Source organism: Dinoponera quadriceps, unplaced genomic scaffold, assembly GCF_001313825.1.
Source record: "Dinoponera quadriceps isolate SergipeBrazil2010 unplaced genomic scaffold, ASM131382v1 scaffold1308, whole genome shotgun sequence".
Lineage (NCBI taxonomy): Eukaryota > Metazoa > Arthropoda > Insecta > Hymenoptera > Formicidae > Dinoponera > Dinoponera quadriceps.
Genome location: NW_014555613.1, coordinates 759898 through 777537, shown reverse-complemented (window position 1 = coordinate 777537; position 17640 = coordinate 759898). Strand labels below are relative to the sequence as shown.

The 17640-nt window shown below is 38.7% G+C and overlaps 3 protein-coding genes across 4 annotated transcripts in view; 1 reads left to right on the top strand and 2 right to left on the bottom strand.

Annotated features, from left to right (window-relative positions):
- LOC106744904 (glutamate receptor ionotropic, kainate 2-like) overlaps positions 1-4433 on the top strand; it is a 139944-nt gene extending 135511 nt beyond the window's left edge. The window contains exons 18-19 of the mRNA XM_014620042.1: positions 494-703; positions 4264-4433. Coding sequence (XP_014475528.1) covers positions 494-703; positions 4264-4350 — 297 coding nt within the window. The 3' untranslated portion in view covers positions 4351-4433. The remainder of the gene's footprint in view (positions 1-493; positions 704-4263) is intronic.
- An 8722-nt stretch (positions 4434-13155) lies between these two features.
- On the bottom strand, positions 13156-14563 carry LOC106744838. 2 transcript variants are annotated; one of them, XM_014619885.1, is made up of 4 exons: positions 14320-14563; positions 13650-13869; positions 13351-13544; positions 13156-13266 (listed from the first exon to the last, which is right to left on the bottom strand). In XM_014619885.1, exons 2-4 carry the CDS (start codon positions 13734-13736, stop codon positions 13176-13178), a joined length of 372 nt encoding a protein of 123 aa, XP_014475371.1. In that variant the 5' UTR covers positions 13737-13869; positions 14320-14563; the 3' UTR covers positions 13156-13175. The 2 variants fall into 2 exon arrangements, with proteins under 2 accessions (XP_014475371.1, XP_014475370.1); XM_014619884.1 differs by having other exon boundaries at positions 13650-14563.
- Positions 14564-16590: 2027 nt separating this feature from the next.
- LOC106744800 lies at positions 16591-17184 on the bottom strand. Its single transcript, XM_014619838.1, has 3 exons — positions 17041-17184; positions 16895-16968; positions 16591-16819 (listed from the first exon to the last, which is right to left on the bottom strand). The coding sequence occupies exons 1-3, from the start codon at positions 17182-17184 to the stop codon at positions 16591-16593; spliced, it is 447 nt and encodes a 148-aa protein (XP_014475324.1).
- Positions 17185-17640: the final 456 nt, after the last annotated feature.

Genomic DNA, 17640 nt, shown 5'->3' with positions numbered 1-17640 from the left:
GATAAAAACTAAACGGAATTCGAATTTGCTTGTTAATTTTTCAGCTTATGTAGATGATAGGGAAGGTTTTACATATTTAAATAAAGATCGATCATTATTTTTACGTTACCACGAAAATAAGGAAAAATCGAACCCTGAGGTTGTCATCTCATCTCCCTTTCTCCCGTTCCTCTTTTCACCTTGCCAGTATTCGTGGCTAAATCACGCATTAAACATTCTTTCTTCATCAAACACACAATTGATACTCCACACGAGAACGCAGCAAATGACATTATCACGACTGACGACCAAGAGAGCGCGAGAGCGATAAACGACCCCGCGTCACGGAGAAATCAGCCTTGCATGCGTTCGTATGATCGTCTCGTATGATCGTCTTGTGTATTGTCTCTTGGTGTATGTTGTACCTGTCTCGTGCCGGCGGCCCCATCGTCGTCGATTACCTATTGGACGGTAAACGCACACGTGCATCGACTTCGTTTATACTACTCGACAGTCCCTCTGTGCGGAGATGGCCTCGGAATTGCGATTCGCCATACGCTGCGGCTCCCGACAGCGGCCCGCCGCGAAGTCACGCAATTCCGCGGCCGCCGAGCTGTGCAGCCGTTGCAGTCCGCGGTCCAGGGGAAGGGCGCACCTCTGCTCCTCCGCGGAACACGAGGAGACCACCTACATACCGAGCATCGAGATCCCGCGATTAAATGGTGTAAGTCTTGTCCCGCACGACGGGCTCGCGATCAGCCTCGATCGGCATCTCCCCGAGGTCTGTTCTTCTTCTTTTCGGCGAAAGAATTTGATTTCACGCATTTACAGTCGCGTCCGGGAATGTGTCGTTTAGCACCTTGATCATAATCAAATGTACGTATGCAAAAATACAAAAAATAAAAATATTCATATATGACGCTTTTTTCGTCACATTCCCTCGATCGAACGAATTGCCAATGGCGTAAATCGCGAAGAAAAGTGCCGAAACAAGGCGGATTACATTAGGATTCTCCGGAGGAGAGCCGATTGTTGGTCGCGAAGCGATACTCGATTTCACGGTAATTCGACTCCACTGAGCAGAACCAATTACAGGCTCAGAATCTCTCTTGTCCTTCGTGTTAGCGAAAATGTTGTCGAGTATTGTATGTATGCGTTGCTCATAAAGGTCGGACATCGGTATCGCGCGCTAACTCATATTACCGTGCAGAGAGTACAGCTTCCGTGGAGCCTAAATACGTTCCTTGTCACCATTTCTACCGTAGATAGGGAAGCTCGAAATCAGAGAAATCACGGGTGTGCGAGGAATATCAGATCCCGCATGTCACCTGACAAGGGAGTATTGCAACTGTCGATTTTCTTCCGAAACGGATCGCACCGTAACTGTGCGTATCTACGTTTCTCTCTCTGTATATTGTTATGATGATGTGTGCGTGTGTTTTGAGATATCTCGACTGTGCGAGCCGTAGAACACGAAGTTTCCCGTTGCGTCGGGCACGCATCACACGAGATATATTCGTATTCTATTACAAGATATTTCTGATTATTGCACGTTCATATCTGGCAGTTAGCGAACTGGCTGCACTCTGCGTAACGACAGTTGTTGGATTACACCACGCGTGTTTATAGTTGCAGTATATCACACACGCGTAAGATCTAATTGCATGTGCAAACTTGTAACAATAACAAAGCGCGCTCTATCGCGCGCTGTATCCTCCGGCGCAATTTAGTGGAATTTCTATCAGGAATAGTTCAGTCTCGCGATGCACGAACGCCGTGCGATATAAACACGAGCGGAATTGATGTCTAATATATCTGTTGTGTATGCTTCGTCGAAGGTCGAAGGCCGATCGATGGTGTTATTCTTGAAAACTTGGACGGAATATATTACCTTTCGATACGATGTTATCTCTTGATGCAGACCTATCAAGGATATCCCGTACGAAAACTCGCAGGGGTACACTTCAACGTTCGCCCTATCCGCGAAAATAAAATAGCTACTTTGGGAACGCGCGCGGCAAAATATTGTAGCGCCTAAACGGCCCGTCATTCTTGAAATTTCACGAGGAGGGTCGCCATACGGAAGTGATTTTTTTTTCGGGCAGTGTCGCGCTTTTAGACGTTATCCTCTTTTCTCTCGTCTTCAAAGTATAAGGCATTCTGCCGAGTTCCTGAAGTGGAAAACGAAAGAGGGCGAAGAACGTTTAAGATGTGCTCTCGCTATACCTCGCTATACCTGTGACATAATGCACTCTCTTTGTGACGTAATCGTTTTATGTACGGCGCAAAATCATTTTTTAGTAAGAACATGCTTTCGTTAATAACTCCTTTTGGTCGTTCTTAAAATGAAAAACAGCGTTTAATGTTTTTGTAACATAATTAGAAATTAGTACTAGTTTTATTCTAAGAAATTTAGAGAACATTTATATGAAAAAAATTACCTTTTTTCTAAAAAAAAAATATGAATCTTAATTTATCATGGATGAAAAATATAAAATTGTTAATAAAAGTCTTAAAGAGGGTCTCATGCATGTTCGATCGAGAAGCAGGTGTTCAATTTATCTGTCTTGTGAAATAGTGTCTAGATAGCGGAAACTAAGATGGGCAATGACTTTCATTAGCAGAGGCAACTTCGTGAAATGTCGACACGCTCCGGAGCAAATTCCCGCGTGACAAGAGCGATAACGTATCGCTCTCTCCTTCTCTCTCTCTCTCTCTTTCTCTCTCTCGTTCGCTCGCTCCCTTTATCTCTTTCCGTTCTAACATCGTGTCTCTTCCTCTCGTCACGTACCACGTTCCACTCTTCCGCTTAAAGTTTAATTACGATCATGTCGAGGTAGAATCAGTGACTCAATCAAATTCCATCGACAAATCCGCCCGAAAGTACGAGTACATCTAAATCTGGCTGTCACCCCTGATTTCAGTGACTGCTTTCGAATAGACATTCATCCTTCTCGGTGCACTGTACTATCGATTTTCACCGCCAACGAAGTACCAACGATGCAATTGCGACCAACTATACTTATCTCCCGGCTCATTGTTACTACTCGGTCCTCTCAGCGCGAAAAAGAATAATTATCGAAAAATTACGTAGCGTTTGCTGCAACATCCTGCGCGCACAATTGATAATCTATGATACGAACGATGCCGAACATATTATGCCGTGGTACGTAATGTGGTTTAGCTATTTGACAGTAATTAACCCATACTTATGCACCATTTGTCGTTGATACACACGGTGAATAGCGACATCCGCATCGTCGAGAAAATGCAATTGTATTGCGAGCGAAGACGGCGCGTTCTGAATCCCAATAAACCACATCGACCGCATTATTCCGTCACCGCTAGTTTCGAACATATTCACATTAGAGACGATGCACTTTAAACTACATACTTTTACGCGCATCCATAAGTACAAGGGCAAACTTCAGTTTATTCGAGGGGAATTCGTGAATAAAAGATATTTACATAATATCCTACAAATATATGAGATTCAACTAACTGAATGACTCACGCGTATTCATACGATAATCCAAATTTGATATTTAAGTATACTTAATTTATATACAAGACAATAAACAACTATTAGTAGCTTATTAAATTTTATGATTCGATTAATTTATTCCCAAATATGAGGTTCATAATAACTTTTATGATATTTTCCATTCGTAAATCAATCATAACTCAATTTGAACTGAATCTAATTACGTTATTTTATTTCGGCAATATCACAGATAACTACAGTATAGATCTCGAAGGTAAAATTCAACTTCCGTCATTTGCATGGAATGCGTTAATCATTTCGCTCATATCAGCGATGTAATAATCAAGTCATGGTATCAGCCCGCATTAGTCTCTAATAACTGGTATATGACCGATGTAGAGCCTATTTGCAGAGAAACGCTTCATTAATTGCGCACCAGCTCCCGTCTTCACAATAGTCCTCTATCCCGCAATATATCCATGCAACGTATCCACCTCGCTTGTCTCGCTCGTTCCAAAAACGTGATCTGAAACCTATATCAGTACTGTTCTATGCCGGAATTGTGGGCAAAAACATTCTCTTCGTAAAGCACGTGCCGCTCGTTTCAAATAGACAACTCTAAAGACGTAGTTTTCAACACTTCCGTGCCCGGGTGATAACGTTCTCTCAGCGTGACCTTTAATAACTTTTAACAGCCCAGCGCAACTTTTAATAACTTGCTCGTCTACCCCCACATCGTCACGGAACGATTCGGCCATGGCCGCACCGATACAGCTAACACTCGCGCTTACTTTTCTCAGCAGGAGGGTGGTGCGTTGTCGATGACGGAGATGAAGAAATCATTGAGCTTCGATCAAGTGACGACGTCCCATGGCGGGAACACCTAGCACAGGCCTCATCCTCATCTTCACCCCCAGCAACAGCAGCAACAGCAGCAACAGCAATCACAACAGCAACCGCCACCGTGCAAAGTCACCCCCACGCACACACGTCACACACACTGCCACTCACATTCACACATTCACAGTCATGCGCACAAACACCAAGCACCTCCACCGAGACAGAGACGGGGCTCTTCGGACATCATCTTGGGTCAAGGTACGATCGTTTATCGATTACGCAGCCGATAATTTCATCCCATTACGTTCGCCCGGATGGATGGCAACTTGATCGTTTAAGCTCCCATTAATTCCGTTTCCGTAAATTTGACAGGCGATGGAAATCGTAGTGACAAATTTGCTGAAACGGACAGAACGTGGATTTAACTTTTCAGAAATTATTCTTAGTAGAAGCAACGCCATTCTGCAATAAAGTATCGAAAAAATTGTTGTGCTTAAGAATAAGGTAGTTAGTAAGGTCCGTGAATTTATTTTCTTAGGCATCTTTTCCAATTTTAATAACGTAACATACAAAAACACGATTTACATACATGCAAAATTAGAAAAAAATATGTGTGAATATGTACGAGGTTTAAGTATTAATTTTATAAAGATATTGACGAAAGAGAACCGAAGACGATAATATATCCACCAATATAACTTCGCTAGAAATTGTATTATTAATTGTGCCACATTAGGAGGTGACCATCCTGAGAGTATTCTCTGGAAATTCGACTGCGACCTAGCGGGTGAACCGGACGTAGTGATTTCCCCGCCACCCCCGCCGCCGCCACCGTCGGCAACGGTCTCGAGGACCACCACCCTTTGACCAATACTCGAGGAGGTGCCGACAGGTGTACCCGCTCAAAAGGAGCTGCCCACGCAGGCCTCAGTGGTCATCAGCGTGGTCGATCAGAAGGAGACATGCTTATAACACATATAGTCGCCGGGGCGAGTTGGTAAACCGCAACGAGGGCCTTCCCGCGCCGACGACGATGACGACGTGGAACCGTCGATCGATATTGTGTAAACACGGAACAACTGAGAAATCGATTAGACGGGAAATACTGTAACGAGGACCGTGCGTGATCCGCGTGATACATTCCCGCGACGCGTCCTCCGTTTTTTTTTTTTTGTGCCGACGGAAACTATCCGGCAACACGGGTCAAGTGGTGCGACTGGTGTCCGACGCCCGGCGAATTCAGCGAGAGCCGGCTTTACAGGACAGCGCGCGTATGATTCCGCGCGTAACTGTGAAGGTATCGATCGAACCCGATGCCGACGCAAGAACGTAATCGAGATAATGGAGACTATGTAGCCGGACGTGTGCATCTGTTGATAGAAGCGGCACGACAACGAGTGATCCCCGGAGCCATCACGGTGTCATAATAGACGTTCGCCGGTCCACGAAGACAACGGGCTGCTGTTCGGGGAGCGAAGCGTGTCCCTCAGAGGCCGCCGGTGATCGTACGTCTGACTGGTCGGACCGGGGTTAAATTGAAAAGTGCCGGCGAGGAGATGTCACGGCTCAATTGGGATGATAGATGCCGCATGGAAAGTGGAATTCCGCGATCGTGACGCCGGAGACACGAGCGGGAATCCGGCAGTGTCGCGAAATTTTCCGGGGCAACAGTGGAATCGAGAGACAAGCCGAACCGCTTACGTTCGCTCGAGGTGTCCGACCAGAAGCGACCACGCGACACGTGTCGGCGCAGTGCGAGAAGGAAAGAGAGAGAGAGAGAGAGAGAGAGAGCCGATACTGCGGCCGAATTTCAAGTGAAACATATCGAAACGGATTTAGAAACTCGGAAAGAGGCTTGTTAAAGATCGCTCGTCACATATAGAATTGTTCTCCAGCCGCGTCGCGACCTGTACATTAGAACTGCACACGTTGAAGCGAACGACAGCGAATTATGTAACGTTGAGACATCCGTCACTAATTACTGGACTGGGATGATTATCCGTTGACTGGTCGACGATGACATGTGATTACTTCATAGAAAGTACTCGCGATCATGATATATTGCGGCGCTGTTCTGAGCGCAGTTCTATATGTGAACGCCGACCATTAAGTCGATCGTAAGATCGTCGACGAGGTCGCATGCGAACGCGAAGACAACGTCTATTGGAATGCTGTTTCCAGTGACAATAATTTCGGATCGCGATTTTGCCGCGACTGCAGCCGTGACGCTCGCGCGAGACGAGAGTTGGTCTAGCAAAATCGGGCGAATTTTACATCTTGCGAGTTCTCGATACCGATCGAAGTTGCGAGACAGACGGAACCAATAGACAAGTAAATAAGCATAGGCTGCGAACGGCTAACTAGAATTTTTACACGCGACGAGAGGTATAGCGCCTAATAGCGATAAAACACACCGACGGCTGTATCATATGACTCGGACCAAAATCGAATTAGTCATCACTGCCATATTTAGCCTGAACAAATGTCAAAGCGTCCAATAATTTCGAGCATAGATAGGCAGGTGTAAAACAGTCGACCTATGAGAAGTAGATGCAAACGGTGCTTGTTGTTATGACAAATCTATGAAATCTATATAACTTAACGTTATCGCTGAGTTTGCGCTACAATATGATGGGTCAAATGTAAAATTTAATACATGATAGGAGAGTTTTTAATTTCGATGCTCGCGCCGAGAAGATTTTTTATTGTTTCATTATGGAAATAGTATAATGCTGACGCTATGAAAATACATATATTATCGAAATTTTTGTTTCGAATATTTTTGCGTTCAGATTCATCAAGTTCAAGCATAACATTGTCCTCTCACTCATCAGATGTCCTGATAATTAGCAATTTGATGAAAGAAATCTTTTTTTAAAAGATATGTAATTTGCAACTGAGAAATCAGTCAGAAATTGAGTCATAAGATACTTCGAACGATAACAAAGAGAGAATACGATCACCTGATAGCGTCTAACCGTTGTATTATATGCAAAGATGGTACACTAATTGTTGAAAAGTGATTTATAAATCTTTTGTATAAATATATGTGTGATTTATAAATTCACTTGAAACATAAATATATATGTATAAATATATATATGTATGTATACGTCAATGTATGTACATATTATGCGTACATGTACTGTGTGTGCGCGGCGTGCGAACGTGCCAAAAAACTTAGTCATATTTTGACACGATCGAATAGTTTATTATCACTGATGTACGTACAGCGAGTGTTTTTCACGAGGAGAGAAAGGAAAAAGTAGGGATAAGCCGATTAAACTGTTCGATAGTTTTTAGCTATATACACCGCGTTTCGTATTGTGAATACATTATTATACGCGTGTATCGCTGTTTGTTGAGAAGATTATGTCGTGCAGTGAATTTATTAATGCGTTATTAGCCGTTTACCTCGGAGAGTGAATGTAAGTACGTGTACATGCGAATATCTACCGACGAAAAAAAAAAAAAATTTTGTTCCGAAGAGAAAAAAATGAAAAAATATAGGTACAAATGGAAAAAAAGAAGCGAGATGAAGGAATGATAGGAATTATACGCGTTCGAAAACGATCGGGCGTTCCATACTGCCATTGTGTGCGACAGGCCCATGTGTGATGCGTTTTTAATTCGGCACTTTCACCAGTTTTACAGCTGTAATGCGTGTTCCGCATTGCGCCGATGATAATGTAATTAAAAACGGAATATTAACTCACGCGCGTCAGTACAGATCACTTACCAAGCCCGTTGTGGTATCTATCGGCGCATGTGACGACTCGATATCTGTGTTTGCACGAGCGATACATAAATTTTCCAGTCGAACAAAGCCAATATCGTAAGTATATGTGAGAGAGAGAGAGAGAGAGAGAGAGAGAGAGCGGTGCGGGTACTTCCAGCATGGGAAATCTTTCTGTAGACTTTACACTTTCGTGCGCGTGTCTCACGAGACTCCTAAGAGCGCTCGAATTGCGTTACGGTCACATTGTGTCATGTAGCTTTAAATTTCTTTATTGCGCTGAAACCGGTAAAATGATTTCAAGCAGGTCAAACTAGAGAGTGAGACAATGGCGACTCATCGGCATGCTGGTAATCGAAAACTACCTGTAAGAAAAATGTCTAATGAATGTCTATAAGCAACACACGGAGAACGATAAACATCTGGATACTTTCTCTACATCGAAATAAAAGATTTGAATACCTACTGTACAGTATTTAATATCACAGGGAATAAACATTTTCGATGCTCATAAAAAAAAAACAACCTGTACATACTTAACATACTTTTACAAATGTTATCGGTGGAAGGTGTCCATGATTCGAACAAGGAGAAGATGTTCTTCTGTATTTTCCCTTATTAAATTAATTTGAGAAAAAGTAAAATGTAATAAAGTGAAATAAGAGTTACGTGAAAAATAGCTTTGAAAATTTAACATTCCTACACTTTTTAAAAACGAAATCGAGAAGTATGTATATAAAAGTATAATTGGAGGAGATCCTTTCTCAAAATAAAGTTGAGAAAGCTAGAAAATAGAATTGTGAAGCTAATATATTTTATAGCTTCCATGCGCTTTTTATTTTTCACGTTGTTTTTAACAGTGCTTAATTTCCTCACTCTCACGAGCATTTATGTCTAAGCATTATGTTCTACTTCAGTACTCGGTAATATTATTTCTTTTCTCAGCTCTTTTATAAGTAACGGACGAAGCAATCAATCTTTCGTTTCATGAAAGAATATTGGCTTCTTGCGACTGCATGCAAAACTCTGCAGCTGTATTTTTCCATCACGGAATATTCTGTCAGCGTAGCACTTTATAGACGAGATGGGAAGTCAATACGATGCTACATCAATCACAACTATTACAATTTCTTTACAGATATTTCAAAGCATCCGCATATATTCAATTGTCCATTTAAAATCGCCATTATATGATTCATGCCACTCTTATTGTATCCTCAAATCTCTAACAAATCTATTGGCGAGTTATCTCGATGGCGTGTTCAATCGATTCCAACAATCCGCGCTGCGGAAAGCGATTGTATTCGATGGATTTTGAGAAAATTGTTTCATCACATATCTACAATCGTATATAATCCGATATTCGTGGAATAAAGCAGATAAAACAGTCTTCAGTCTTCAACAGTGAAATATGCATGATTGGATAGCTGCACAGCTCTCAAATTCCCTAAGCGTGTCAAAGACATGATTTTTCTAAATAGAGAAAGGCAACTCATGTAGCAATAACGTTACCAAATATTAAAAGCATCAGTATTATATTCAACTGAAGGAGTTAACAATTTTATACATTTTTAGCAAGTTTTTTAAAGATCTAATCAATAAATATCGTAAGCTTTTATCATTAAAAAATTATATATATATATATACAAACAAAAAAAGTCTTTTATCATATTGTAAAGAACGCGAAAATTTTTGGATTATTAATTAAAAAAGCATCTATACATTACCACTATCAATAATTAATAATTCAAACATTTGTATGTTGTTTGCAAAATAGTAAAAGATTTATTGTTCACTTCAATCTGTTCTTCATGAAATTTGTCTCTGTCGGTCTAGGACACCATTATTCCGCGCTGATATCGCAAATACTGGATACGTTGCAGAAACGTCATATTATTAATCACACGTCTTTCTATCGCTTGCATTTCATCCCGTCGAAATGAAGTAGCGTCAAATTGTTGAAAAAAGGCAGGAAATCGTCGTCTCGAAGTGGACGCGTTACAGAGCCGCGCCATATTGAAAATTGCATTCGTTTAGTCGTGTCGCTTCAAAGAGAGTACGTTAAAATCCAGGTCATTTCCCGACATTTGAGACCGAGAGAAAAATGAGGGGAAGGTACATGGAACGCAATCATCCGTAGTGCGAAGCTCTGATAGCTTTCAGGAGCGGCTAACCATTAACACGTATACAGAACCATACTGTCTACCTTGAAATATTCCTCACCGTATGTCCATGCAAAAGCGAGATCGATAAATAAAAGTTCACATTATTGATAAAACACGTCCCGAAGAATTATCGGATTTGTTGTATCCGTTTCTATATCCTCTTATTAAGACTGTTCCACTATTTCTATTTTTTTATTTTCAGCCGTCGGCTATTATGCTGACGTCTAGGCTGCACCCTAAAGTTTCCGTCGTACATCGAAGTTACGTGCAAAGTAATGCCGGAATAAATGAACGAACTGAGTAACGCGGAGAAGAGACTCGAGAGAAAAGGCAAAATTTTTCAATATTGCTTAACGAGAGAACCTTGGAACAAACGATCCTTTCGTCTCCCCGCCTTTTTCTTTCTTACTTTTTTTTTTCGTCTGTCGAGGTGCTGAAACCAATTGAGAAATCCATTGATGCTTCAATGCTTTAAAGCAGATGTCGCCAACAGCTCCATGCTTTTATTCACTTCGACACTGCAAGGTTCTTCTTCGCCGTTTAATCGATTCGTTAGCAAATTACATGCGATAAGAACAAGATTCAATGCAACCCGTTCTCTAGCGAAGGCAAAACCGAGGGAAAATTACAGATTATTTGGAGAAGTAGAAAACTGTACCGTAACATTATTGCTCCTTCGGATTAGAATGTTTCGAAGTATTTCAACGATCATTCTTAAATTCAATGAAGCACATTGCTTCTCGTATGCAAATATTGAGAGAAAAATACCTGAAAAGTAAAAAAATATTTATTCTGTGAGTAGGATAAAATGGGCTAATGGCAGTCATTTAAGCGGAAGATCTCATAAAATTCATAAAAAAATGTCGGATTCATAACAACGTATGGCGAAACGATGAGAAATCGCCGGTATAGCCGACAAGCTGCAGATGGACGACGCGATGGAGTTCTCCTGCGGAATAAATTTAATCTTCGATTGTCATATTTTCATAGGGGAGACACAGTCCGTTATTTTTTACAAGTAGATCTACGCCGGTGATTTATCGCCATCTGTCTGGCGCGCAGTGTCTCTATGTAGGTACTTGTGCATAAATGCGTCGGTATATTTATAGAGCTAATTTTCCACATAATATCCATGACGTTCGTCCGTTTAGCGGAGTTGGACAAAGCTGCGCCACTACATGTAGCTAAAAACCTTCGTTTCGTCGATTGCAGAAGCAAGGGCCGATGGCCTCGTTAACAGTGAATTTGCTGAACGACGTTCCATCATAATCACCGCGACATGGTTCTGTATATAAGACACTCCGTAATTGAAACATTTGCAATTTAATCATTTATTTTCACAATTGTTCTGAGTTGAAAAATTAAATAACCGTGAATGTACTTTTCGCGACGGTTCTCTTTGAACGAAAAAATTCGAGGATAATCAATGAACTGTTACATATAGAAATACAATGCAAACTTTCACCGAGTACTATTAAAATCGTAAAATTTACATTTACTGTTTTGATTTCTCAAGGTAGTTTTTAAAGAAAACACGAATTTGTAACGGTGCTGTTTATGTAGCTCGTATTTTCGCTTCGAGCGTATATATTAAAACGTGTCGAATATCGTAAACGTCTGTCACTGTTGAGCAATCTGGAAAACTCTATTTCAATTTTCAATTAACGAGAAAATGGCATGAAAGGCCCGATAACAGGTAACACTGGTTTATTTTCTTTTCCATTTTATATTATTTCTCGTTTTATGATAGTACATTTAATCAATCATATTTATTAATCAAATTTATTTATTCCTTTATTTTTTCTAATTACGTCGTTTAGCGCAATACCAGGTCTACTCGGTATTCACGAAATTTATGAACGCGGCAGGAATTTCCCGAGGGAATGTGAGCCAGTTTGGATATCGATTGACAAACACGACCTCTTATTAACCGTCCCGTCCCGACATCTGATCGAAAAGCTTTCGTTGACAGGTACATTGGCAGAAGCCCACGGCCTAGATAGATAAATCACGAATTCTATTCCGTTGATTGATAGAGTTTGCAGCTATCATGACGTAGTTTGATGATGATGATGAGAAATTTCGTAATTTTCCTAGTATATTCGCATATGCGAATGTGGCTTATGCTAGCTACTGAACTATTTAATGTCCCATAAATTTGCGAAAATACAATGGATCTCATAAGATATATAAATTTAGCTTTGAATTTAATAATGCCTCTTCATAAATTTATATTTACGCTCCGTGTATTTCTGGATGATAAAATTTTATTAGAAATAAAAACGTTTTATTTAAAGTTTGGAATATTATTCTCTATTAACTCTGTGCCTATTATTATCTCAATAAAAAAGTAACGAAACAAATTTTCAGGCAAATTGTAATATTTAAAATGATTGTTTATAAAATAATTAAAATTTTGTACGATTATTAATGATAATATAATTACACACATAATATTATTATATTATATTAATTAATTTATATTATACTATATTACATTAAAGTAGGAGAGAAAGAGGGAGAGGGAGAGAGAATGCGTTATTTGGAATATAACAAGTTATTAATATTATTCAATTAGAGTCGTAAAAAGAAATTAAATATATAATTCGAGCTAAAACACGAAATGTGATAACACGAATAATGATTACATTAAATATTGTTTCATGATACATTAAAATAGATTAATTGATATTTAATATAGCATAATAATGACATTAATTTTCAGCAGGAAATATATATACGTTTTCCTCGCAAGTTAATATATTCAATATTTACGAAGAGAAAATGTGAACAGAGAACCGAATAGATATAAAAGAGAGATTATTATTATATATATATATATTTACTATATATTTAAAATTTATATTGAAAACTGAACTTACACTAATGAAGACTGAACTATACACTTGTCTTAATTTGACATGTTATTTAACTTAACACAACTTTTTCAATATTGTGAGATCGTGAACATTCAATCATTCACAAGATGGAGAACGCAGTCCCTGTTAATTCCGCATTCTTTTAAGGATGCGTCTATACGTTCCAGCTTTTTCGGTGAATATCTGTAAGCAGTTATATTCAACTGTGAAGAGAACATTGGAGCTGAAAATAGATATAAATAGATAATCAGATATATTATTTCTTACCCGCTCAATAGCACTTTGTATCCTTTATATCCGGATGCTTTTATAGCTTTATCAAGTAATTCGTACAGTTTCGCCACCGATTCATCCGTCGAAACGTGCACAAGGTATACAGTGCTGCCGGTAAGAGATCTAATTTTTAATCGCAACTCGCCAGATTTTCCGGTCGCCTCATTGATTTGATGCAACAACGGGGGCTGAAACAATAAATTTCGAGTTTGTCAAGGAGATGGTATATCACATTTTCTTACAAGATATAGCTTGTCCAGTTTTTGCGGTTGCTAGTCAGATACGCTTCTCACCGAACTTTTTCTCGCACAAGTAGCCGATTTCGTGACACGAGGACGTTTCGTCACGATGGGGTCAACGATGAGTTTAGCGATATTCATTTCACTGGTGTTATTGATTTCCGCTGTGCTCGACGTTTTTGCTCGTAATGATTGCGTGCTGACGATTCTTCCTCCTGACAAACTAGCAGATCTCGGACGTGGTCGAGGGCGATTCCCGATAGATCTTGGCCGACTGCAAAGGATCAACATGAGTAAATAAATGGCATTATAATTTATCTTGACAGAGCGGACGTCAATTTCATTTGTCCGTTTTCTGTTTTCATGATGAAAAAAGGAAAAAAATCGTCTACGTAGTTATATCGCTGGAAATATAAACGATAATATTTCTTCAAATTTACACTTAAAAGTAATGAGTGTAAAACTTATTTATTACTTGGGGGAAGAAAACGTTGTTGATGATCTGTCGGTGAAGCTATGATATCTTGCCTTACTAGTGCTTAAAGATCTCGAAACGTCCCTTGATTTTGATGAATGCTCTCTCGACGACATACTATGTTCAATATTCTTCGCAGGCAATTCTCTCTTTTTTAGAATTTCAATGTGTGTAATGTTTCAAGAAGAATAAATCTCAACAAATAAAGAAAGAATCGATGACGATGAATTTGGAGATGAAGAGTTTTACCTTATCTCGTCGACCCCTTCGTACCAATTCAGCGTTAATGTGAGATTGAATGTGAGAATCGGAGCAAACGTTATTGTGCGAAGCTAAAATGTGAGATCTCAGAGAAGGTAAATTGACGGATGACGATGCTTCCGAAAACTCTTTGGATTTTGGAAAACTAGTGGAAAATGCAAAAGATAAGTCATAAATTTTCATAAATAATTAATAATCGCTTTAAATAAATAGAATTCTAATGGAAGATCAATAAAAGTTGCTAGTACTTTTAATATTTTAATTTATAGAGAAGATGATATTATAACCTCCCTTATCTTCGCTGTTAAATGACGAATTCTAGCGATTATTTATGGAATTATTTGTTTAGTAGCCTGCCACAATAGCTGGCATTTGTTATAGATCATTTTTACTTTGGAAATGTTTTCAAGGTACATTTTAACATTTAATTACGCACATTTCCTCATTCTTTTTAAACTTGGGAGTAATATCACACGAATATACGAACAAGATATTGCACCTACATATAGCTCATTACGACGGATTGCACGTTACATGGACACGTGTGAGCAAATAAGATAGCGTTACGCGAACTTAGACCGGTTCGCACACGCTCTCACTCTCTCATGTGCGTCTTTGAGCAGGCAACCCGTCATAATGAGCTGTATGTTGATGCAACAACCTACACTTGAATATTTTATTTGTTGTTTAACATTTTACTACGCTGTGCGCATTTCGAGTTATGTGAAGTTAAACGCATAATCCCTCTTCAATTATACTCTATGTATAATATAATTATAATGTATGATATATCTCTATGTTTGTTAAATAGCATGACATTTTGCTAATTTGTCCTTCCCCCAACTAAAATAAATTTAATATAGTTTCCTTCTCGAGGTTTTCATGTTAAAGTAGTTATTCGATAAGTCAATAATTCAAGTTAAGTTTAAAAATGTCTATTCATTTTGTAGAAATTGTCCTTTTGACAATATTTTTCTGACAAGTAAATTAATATCTACATTAAAAATTTACAGTTATATTCATTATTGTTCTTTCTATATAAGAGAGAGTTTATTTTTAATAAATATATAAATTTATAACGAAACCTTATTTTTTAAACAAAACTAATTTTTTTAATATATTTTAATGGGCAGTCATATTGCCATATCTATTTCTCGTTGACCTATTTTGCAGTATCGCAATATTTTTATAAATAATGTTTTAAGTGATAAACGTTTCAAGTGATAAGTGATAAATATTTCATAATTTTGAGTCTAGAATCAATCGGGTTTAGAATTGACTTTGACAAATATATTTGATAAATTTTCAGTTTAAAATATTGATTATTAACAAAGTTAATGTGCAAAATGTGAGTAGGGAGCCATGATACCACCTTCTTCTCTACCGAAATGCAATCTTTTTTCTATAATTATTTAAATATATATTTATTGATCCTTATATGAAACGGTGCGATAATACCGGCTTATCGGGAGTGATAAAAGCGGTACATTCTGCACATCCCAAGCGTTATCTTTCGATGAAAATTCGACATAATCGGATCTTTGTGAGACGTTATTCAACTTGCGTGAACTTGTCGATAATGACTTATCTACTGGTGATTGCTTGCCCAACCGATACCCTTGTCCAGGAAAGCCAGCTGGATTGACCATGTATAATTCTGTTCTGTGATCTTCTATCTACGAGGGTAAATCAAAATGTAGGATGTGTCTGAGAGTTAGCTACAAAGATACCTTCAGCTGAATGTTAGAAAGTCGCGTAAAAGTATGATGGCCAATCAAATTTCCGTCGAGAAAAAGACGACTTCGTACTGATCAAAGAATCCGTGGAAAAAAGAAAAAGTGCAGGAACCGTAGTACCCTTCGTACATGCTAGAATTTCATTTGATAATTTACCACGAAGGGAACTCCGTCAGGATATTCTCGTTGCAATTCAGATGGAAAATAACCATCTAGGATATCTTGAATGAACGTGCTTGCAGCCGGATCGTCGTAAGACCGTAGTGAACCTCCTTGGACGGTCATACCATTTTTGTAAAATTGTAACGTCATGCAGGTAGAGGTCTTCAATCAAAATGTACAAGGAAAATGCCGATTGATAATTATCAGTTAGCGCGGATCACCAATTAATAAATATTTCAACAACCAATTACACACATAATAATAATGCAATTAACATATGATACAATAATAATAATAATATGATATAATAATAATTGATATAATTCGTATAATCGATAGAGAAATATTTTATGATTCATAATTAAAATTTCGTATGCAATTTTGCGGACATTTTTGTAATATTCCGTCTAATTTTTAATGCACGACGCTGAAATACAGATGCAAGAGTTGGAAGACTGCAAAGCGTTACTTTGAAAGTTGCTCCTCCTCCTTTCTCATTATGATGAACGTGAACTTCGCCCTTTCCCGCGGTCAGGTTCAACTGATCGATATTAGCAACCAGCTGACTGTAACTGGTGTCGATGTAATTACTGCAACAGGGTTACTGACAATTAAATCGGTGGATTGCGTCCGCGACTAATCGGTAAAATGTTCATTCCAATTACTTGTTAATATTATCAGCGCCCGTCGAGTTTTTCGTATCGCCCACCCATACTAGCCCGTAATCAGCCAAGAACCTCTGTAAAACCGACATATCGTAATTGTTAATCGATTGGCAGTCAAGTGAGCCTGTCTAAGAAAGAAAGTAAACCTCTATCTCGATGATCTTGTGTTCCAGCATTAGACATCGTTGATAAAAGTATTCAGAATTGTTAGAATGAGTTCGTTGCTCTTTTTTACGTAAATGCTCCTGATTCTTGTACTTGTTCTCCCAATCTTTTACCTGTGCCAACATAACGTCATATATTATCCGAGGTATAAAAAATGACGTCGCTCCGCATTAATTCAAAATCATGGATACATGAAGACAATAAGATATAAAAAAAGAAAAGTTATATATTAATTTGTAAATAAATGTGCGAAATTTGAGATACTATTTGCAAAAACCACATAATTATTTATCAAACTTGTTGCACGAATTTATAAATTTTATTGCATTTTTAATGTAAGAAAAGCGTACAGAGAACCTTCCGCTTTAAGCGTACGATTTCCTGATCTTTGGTTCGCAATCCTTCCTCGGTTTTCGCCATGATGGATTGCATTTTTCGCATTTGCGACTCCACCAGACACAATTGTTTTGTCAGTACGCTTATGACTTCGCTTTCTGAAATCGGTATATTTCACGATAGCAAATATATAATTTGAAGCAAAGTATGAAAACTACAAATTATCTAATTTCATAGAAAATATG

Bases quoted from the DNA above. Each gene is read 5' to 3' on its own strand.
- LOC106744838 (XM_014619884.1), bottom strand. From the start codon at position 13,886: ATGTTGATCCTTTGCAGTCGGCCAAGATCTATCGGGAATCGCCCTCGA. The intron at 13,545-13,649 runs GTGAGAAGCGTA...TTATTGTTTCAG, and splicing joins CTTGTGCGAGAAAAAGTTCG to CCCCCGTTGTTGCATCAAAT. The intron at 13,267-13,350 runs GTAAGAAATAAT...AACTGCTTACAG, and splicing joins TACAAAGTGCTATTGAGCGG to ATATTCACCGAAAAAGCTGG.
- LOC106744800 (XM_014619838.1), bottom strand. From the start codon at position 17,184: ATGTTGGCACAGGTAAAAGATTGGGAGAACAAGTACAAGAATCAGGAG. The intron at 16,969-17,040 runs GTTTACTTTCTT...TCGGTTTTACAG, and splicing joins ACAAGATCATCGAGATAGAG to AGGTTCTTGGCTGATTACGG. The intron at 16,820-16,894 runs GTAATTGGAATG...ACCCTGTTGCAG, and splicing joins GGCGCTGATAATATTAACAA to TAATTACATCGACACCAGTT.